At 52.5% G+C, this 7,541-nt stretch overlaps 1 protein-coding gene across 5 annotated transcripts in view; it reads right to left on the bottom strand.

Moving 5' to 3' along the window:
* The window catches only part of Rapgef1 (Rap guanine nucleotide exchange factor 1), a 119,108-nt gene extending 112,419 nt beyond the window's left edge, over positions 1-6,689 (bottom strand). For 2 of the 5 annotated variants that reach the window (XM_085681440.2, XM_085681439.2), the window contains exon 1: positions 6,438-6,689. In XM_085681440.2, coding sequence (XP_085537566.2) covers positions 6,438-6,498 — 61 coding nt within the window. In that variant the 5' untranslated portion in view covers positions 6,499-6,689. The remainder of the gene's footprint in view (positions 1-6,437) is intronic. The other 3 variants (XM_085681441.2, XM_085681438.2, XM_085681442.2) reach the window with 2 other exon arrangements.
* Positions 6,690-7,541: the final 852 nt, after the last annotated feature.

Raw genomic sequence — 7,541 nt, forward strand, 5'->3', positions numbered from 1 at the left:
AGTCTCGCTATGCTGCCAAGACTAGTCTCCTAGGTTCAACAGACCCTCCTTCTCAGTCTCCCAACAACAGGGATACAGACCTACCACCACATGAGGCTTGGGAATTTATGGAGTTGGTTTTGTCTTTGTTTGTTTTTAAAGTTCTCTGAAGCAGGGTGCACTCTGCAGTCCAGGCTGGCCTAGAAACTATCCTCTTGCCTCCACCTCCCCAGCAGCTTGGAAATCTGGTTGTAGCATTAACTTTCAGAAATAAACACGCTGACTGATGTACATGTTAACACAGAACCCTGGGGATCCACTGGACGCCCCTCATCAGGGAAGTCCTACCAACTCAAGAAACAACCTGGATAGCAAGCAATCGAAAGCCAGGGGAAGTGTATCTAAAGTTAGTCAGGGCTGGGATGTGGCTCAGTGGGACAGCACTTGCCTAGCATGCGGAAGGCTCTAGTTTGGTCCCCAGTAAGGATTAACGACAACAAAAGCCAAAACCTAAACTCATTCTGTGATGACACTGATTAAGTTTACACATTCTTTTTCATCTTCCGCTCTGATCTGAGCTGAAGATGAAGTGATGCCTTGTGCATGCTAGGCAAGTGCTTTACCACTTAGCCACGCCCCGGCTGTCATTCTTTGAATAAGTATGGCCTGGGTACCTACTGTGTGCTAAGGAGACTAGCAGCCACCCGGTGGTGGACAGGCACCCCTCCCAAGAGCTGGGAAACCAGTTAACAGTAAACAGGTCCTCAGACAGGAAACTGGGCTCTGGATTCTGAAGGAATTCAACAGTACCAACGCTGTGGCTGTGCTCAAGTGCTGTGTGCTGCCTTTCCCCAGAATTTACTACCTGCTAGGGAAGAGAAAGCACTAGGCACCCTGAGGGGGTCAGCTTGGTGGAGGAAGCTGTGAGGCCATCCAGGAAGTGGGTTTTCACACTATTGGTGGAGGGACCTCAGAGGAGCCTCAAGGGCAGGAGGAGTTGAACACAGGCAGCTTCCCCACTACTTGCTATTTTAATGTTTTGTTTTCCATTGCTGGGATCAAACCCAAAATCTTGACCAGACACTGCCCTCTGCCACTGAGCTACATCCCCAGCCACCTGCAATTGTTCCCTTAAGGATAGAGAGACCTGCTGTCTTAGACAGCAGTCAGGAAGACACTAATTTCAGAGTCCCAATCCTTCCAGCACTGATGGAGAAAGTGCGATCCCCGAGAAGGGAAAGAACCACCTGAGGACACATGATCTCAAACAAACGACCAAGCAAATGACAGGCCCAGAAGATGACAGATCTCTTCTAATTCACAGGCTGTGGGCTGTGTTTATTTACTCATAACACAGCCTTTGGGGTGTGGTGGGTGACCGGCAGAGGAGCACCTGTCCCAGCAGCAAGGCAGGGGGTGGAGGTCACGTGGGTGTGGCAGGCACTGTGGCCAGGCCTCTCTTTTTCCACTGTGTCATCTTACTATGGCAACAAGCAACACACTGGCTGGACTGAGGTAAGATCCAGCCTGCACTAAGAGTAAGCTGCAATCTGGGCTAATTTGGGAAATGATTTTTCTGCAAGCTCACATGTGAGTCATCTCTCCGAGCCTGTCGTCTCCCGGCTACAAGGAATCCCATTCAAACCACCCCTGTCAGCAGCTGCACAGGAGATCAGGAAACACTAGGGTTTGCTGTGGCTGGCTTAAAAACACACTATCTCTTCTCTCTCTATAGGCTGCTAATGTTATTAACAATATAAAAATCATAAGCAGTTGTAAGGCCAAGTAGGGTCTACATTAACTAACTTGGTAGTTTGGGGCGTTTTCTCCCCCCTAAGATCAGAAGAGAAATGTAGAAACATAAACTAAAATTGGGGCAGACAGACACTGCCGTGTGTCCCTGTCCCTCACAACTCTGGGAGTCTGCAATGTCTTTGTACAGACAGAAAGAGGTCAGTTCCCCATTTCACTTCCCTAGACTGTGATCTTGGGCAGTAACCAAAATCCCCCAGACCTCTGCTACCCACAGGTGCAACATGGGGATAACTACCCTGGCCCTCTGGCTGTGTCAAAGTTTAAGTGAGAGGGAGGAGTCCACAGACAGTCTGATTTGCTATTACTACTGGCCTACCCCCTTGGCAATGCCATGTTCCAGAGGGTTCCCGGACTTGGTCCCACATCACAAGTGGCTGCCAACGAGGCACACAAAGTGTTGAATTGGCAGGTCAATGAAGGAACGCGGAGCTTCAACATTTGTGTCATTGACTGAAAGCGCTATGACCACAAAGATTCCAACTTGGAGGAAAGGGAAGTGCATGCTGAGTGGTTAGAAGGCCCGCATCCAGTGACTGCCCACCTAAAGGCCTCAGGCCACAGAAAGTGCACAGACCTGACTCTCAGTATCTCTTCTGAGAAGATACATAGTAAGTTCCATTGTAAATCTCCTTCCACTTGTGACAAAACTACCCGCCAACATTTGAAAAGCACAGTACATGGACTTTGAGACCCATGTTTATTCTGTCAATGCACCGGTGTGTTGGGGGAGCTGTGGTAGTTCCACCACCCCAATAAACTTTACTGCAGGCGGCAGCACTGGCCAGATAGTTTAATAAATGAAGTTTGTTGGCAGACTATGGTTAGCAGGTCACAGAGGGGAAGAGGGATTACAACACCGTAGGTCCACAGGGTCCGTTTCTATTCCAAGGACCCAGGGCCCAGGAACTAGGTGGTCGGCAACTCTGAAGGAATGGGCCAGGGCAGAGTGGGACAGGCAGGAGGAGGGCTGCCTGAAGGCCTACCTACTCCTCTAGCACAGAGACCTGGCGGGCCATTTCCCGCCACTCAGCTTCTCCACCCAGTTGAAATCGGCAAGGTCCTTGAAATCTCCATTGTTGTAGCAGAAGTTTACAGTCACCACTATCACTGAGTCCAATATTGTAGACTCCCAGGCTGACACACTGGACACACGCTAATGCCGTCCTCATGGCGGGTACCAGTCCTCAGAGCTACATACGGCACCCAGCAGAGCAGGTGCTCATCAGTGCTGGATGAAGGAATGGAGGAGCCAATCAATGAAGGAATGGAGCAAGGGTCAAAGTCCAGAATACAAGCAAACAGACATGAATCATCTCTGCGAGTCAGAAACGAAAATGTCAACAGTCCAAGTGGGCAAGGGGGCTCAGTGACATGGCAGGGGAAAGGGCAGGGACACCAGGGAGACACCTACCACCTAGCTCCTATGGGTACCAGAGATTTTTGAGTGATTTCCTGGTTTTTAAAGCATTAACCAACAGCTTTTTTCTTCCTTGGGAATACACATGGACCAGGGGGTTAAAGCAGCTGACTACTGCCAGTCTGGCATTAAGTTCCAGACATTTGAGGGCATCAACTCACTCATGTCTTTGCAGGAGGGAACATGGGCAAGCAGAATCACCACACTTGCTTGCCCAACTAGAACCACATTAACATATGCCCCAAAGTGCCTCTGCCCAACCCCAAATCTCACTTTGCAAACTCAAAGCAGTGATAACCCATCTCCCAGTAGTCTCCTAGAGAAGAACTGCCCAGCACCTGATCACAGTATACCCAGGAGGGGCACGCCTTACCCAGCCTTCCTCTTGTTCCTCCTAACTGACAGCCCAGCAAGATCCCATCAACTGAGACTGTCCTGACCGACTTGGGCACTTGGAGAACACTAAGGCTGCCTTCCTATGCACCCATAAAGTGGTGTGACCACTGATGATCAGAGCAGGCAGGGGCTGCAAACAGGGAGGGCAAACTGACCAGAAAGACCGGGGTAGGGGTGTAAGATTTCTGCTCGCTCAAAAACCCCTAAACTTCACCCCACCCCCTACACAAACCCTGAGAAGTAAAAACAGCAGTACTGTTTTCAGAGATCAGACCACAAGCATATTTCAAAAACACTTCTCTTGCTTTGAAGCACAGACAACAGCAACAAATATTTACTGGGTGTGGGTTTCATAATTCCCGGAGAGCGGACCTGGCTGAAAAAAGGTCTCTCCTTCCCGTCGCACCATCCCTCATGTTAACAGCAGACCCACCGAGCAAAGCCCACCAGAAACCAAACAGGAAATCTGAAAGAATGCACACCGAGTTCACCTAGGATGGCCCACAGAAGCTCCAAGAGGGTGAACTCTCATTCTGGTATACCCTAGCCTTTCTGGACCACAGCAAAAAAGCTTTGCAAGAGGATTCACCTTCTGTCATCTCATTTGTGATCCTCAGCATCCAGATGAGTATCTGGCTATCTCTGGCCAACCACAGCACTCTCTCAGCCCTAGCTGCTTCTCCCCAAATGCATCTTTCTCTCATCCTTCCTACAGCCCTCTTCCTGTCGCCTCTCCCTCCATTAAAAAAGCGTAAACCAAGCGGTGATGGCGCACGCCTCTAATCCCAGCATTAGGAAGGCAGAGGCAGGTGGGTCTCTGAATTCAAGGCCAGTCTGGTCTACAGAGCAAGTTCCAGGATGGTCAGGGCTACACAGAGAAACCCTGTCTGGAAAAACGAGGGAGGGAGGGAGGGAGGGAGGGAGGGAGGGAGGGAGGGAGAGAGAGAGAGAGAGAGAGAGAGAGAGAGAGAACGCCTAGTGAACAGTGCCATCCAGGACTTTCCATAACTGGGTTCTGTTCAGAACATTCATGGGTCTTGGCAGCCTAGGCACTACCCAGACAAGCTCTTTAGAAGTGGGCACTGCCACAGCCCCTAGCAGAAAGCAGTGCCCAGAGAAAGCCCCAGCATGATCTCTGTGGAAAGGGACTGGGGTGGAGAATCAGGAGAAGGCCATGTTAGTCTCAACTGTGAAAGGAGCCTATGAGTTGACAGCTCATTTCATCATGTTTACACGCCCAAATTTTCCATAATGAACATACACTATTCTGATAAAGAAAACTCAGCTAATGCTATTCATAATATATTTTAGATGTATTTATTTCATATACATAAATGTTTGCCTGTGCACTGCACACGTGCCTGGTGCCCACAGAGGTTAGAAGAGAGCATCAGGCCCCCTGAAAGCTGCCACGTGGGTGCAGGAAACTGAACCTGGGTGCTCAAGAGCAACAAGTACTCTTCACTGCTGAGCCATCTCCCCAGCCTGTTAATGCTATTTTTAAATAAATTATCCAAGTTTCCCAACAGTGCCATTCAGATGAGACACTATAAGGAGTTCCTAAGCACTGCCGCACAGATGGACCAGAGATATTTCCAGAGCAGCACGTATGCAGGAAAGCGACTCATAGTCACTAGACAAGGCCCAAGGGCTAGAGGACAAGGAAAGAAACACCCAAGACAGCACCTGAAACAAAGTCCAGCCACGAGAATGGTACCCTGTTTCTAGTCAGGGGGCAGGTGTCAACACCCTTTGTAGCTGGGCGGGCTACAAAACTTCGCTGAGCCCTCCCTGTAAGTCCTCAAAATAGACAAGGCGTTCTCGCGGGTACTCTTAAAGTATTTTTAATAAACAACACAAATACGGGAACATACACAGAGCGAAGACACACAGCAGATGTTCAATAAAGACGTTCTTTCTATGCGTAAACCCAGAGTTGCAAAAAGTTACATTCACTGCTGGCTGGTCCACTGCTAATATGCATCCCAGCCAAATAGCTCCAAATCCACCTGTGAAATCGCAACTTCCAAAAGCCAGTGCTGCCCCACACCTTTTCAGCTTCTTACACGTCTGCCTTCTTGAAGGAGTTTCCAGGCCAACTGGGTATTCCCACTGTGACAACCCCCAACACGGGGCCTGGACCACTGCCTACCTCACCTACCAGCCAAGAATCCGCCCTCCCCTATAAGGAGTCCCTGCTTGACGGTTAATTAAGCTCTGGGCCCCATATGCACAACAGTAATTGACTCTCGGGAGTGTCTAACTCCCTTCAGAATATGCAAGCCGGGGAAACTAGGAGGCGACTCCCCAAGATTTCCAGGAACACACAAAGAGATGAGCTTTGCATCAAGATCGCATCTACCCTCTCCCCCAACCCCAGTAGCTCCCCACTTGCTCTGCTTGCTGAGCAAGGCAGGATATCGGAGGATTTGGCTGCGTCCTGAATCATCGCTCCAACACACCCAGCTTGCTTTCCTTTGAAGCCACCGTAGTGGACACTTGTGGTCATTAAACTCGAGGTTCATTAGGAGTGACACATTTTATAACTGGGATGCCGATCACCTCTGGAGCGCCCTGCCCTTCTGCATGTGGTCTGGGCCCAGCCTCCTCCGGGTCCCGGGCTCCAGCCATTGTGGGAGGTTCCAGGGAACAGGATTACGGGGCCCTTCAGTCGCCCCCCTAGGATCCCTCTAGCATCGCGGGCCCCCAGCGCCGGACAGGCCCGGTTCAAAGATGGCCCTCGCGGCGTCACTGCCAGGTTGGGGCCCGGGCCGGGGGATCCAGCGCACGAGGCCAGGAGGCGCGCCGCCCGCCCGCCCGTCCGCCTCACCTGCTTTCTCGATCTTGCCGGACATTTCCGGGCTGCGCCGGAGGCCGAGGCCGCTGCTCATCGGGCCCCGGCCGGGCCGCAGCGGGGCAACAGGCCGGCGCGTCCGCCGCTCTCCTGGGCCGCTGCTCGCCGCGCCTCACACTCGCGCCGGCATGGCGGGCTCCGCGCGGCCGCGGCCCGTGCGCTCGCAGACCGCGCTCCAGCCCGCACAGGGCCAGCCGCTCCGCCACTCCACCTCCCGCGCAGCCGCTGCTCCGGGGCCGCGAGCCGCCGGCCGCAGCGCCGCGCCGCCGCCCGCCCGCCGGCCTGGGCCCCGCGGCCACGGCGCCACCTGCCGGAAGCCCGCGCTCCGTGCCGCCCGCGCCACAGCGCCCCCTGCTGGCCCGGAGCCGAGCTAAGCCTGGCGAGAGACGCAGCACCCCCTGCCGGCCTGGAGTCGTCACCAGCCACAGACCAGCATGGACCCCACCTTCTCACAGGGAGAGATCAAGCCTATTGACTGACACCCCAAACTCAGGACTTTCGCAACTCCCCCCTCATGGGAGATGCAGAACTTTCTGCTAACCCAGACTTTTCCATCTCAAGTCGTGGACTGATTCCCCAAGTCTATCAGCCAAGTTCAGCATCCTTTGCTGACCCAAGGCTCCACACTGGAATTGACCTTAGCTGAGACTCAACAGCTTCGTCACTGAAGACACAAGGGGCCTGCACACAAAGGTCTGGGAGTGAGCCTGAAGCCCCTCCCACCTGCCCAGACTCCTCCAGGGAATGATACCCAACCCCACCACCACCACCCCTCCCCTCTTCAACCCACATGCTTGATCCAGGGCCTCCATTCACCCACAGTCCAAACCAATGCTTGGGACACATCACACACACAGATTGAGACACAGAGGCCACTGAAAGGCAGAACCTTTTGGCCAGGTGTGGGCCCTGATCCTCTAAGCCAAGGCAAGGCCCAAACCTGGAGGGACACAGCAAACCTGATTTGTTTTGCTCAAGCAACATAAAACTTAGGAAGCAGTCTTTTCTAGTATGCTAATGAGTTCATTTACAGTTCTTCTTTGAGGATTCAAAGAGCCTTCTAGAGTTACACACTATGTC

This window comes from Myodes glareolus, chromosome 21, assembly GCF_982192425.1.
Source record: "Myodes glareolus chromosome 21, mMyoGla1.1, whole genome shotgun sequence".
Lineage (NCBI taxonomy): Eukaryota > Metazoa > Chordata > Mammalia > Rodentia > Cricetidae > Myodes > Myodes glareolus.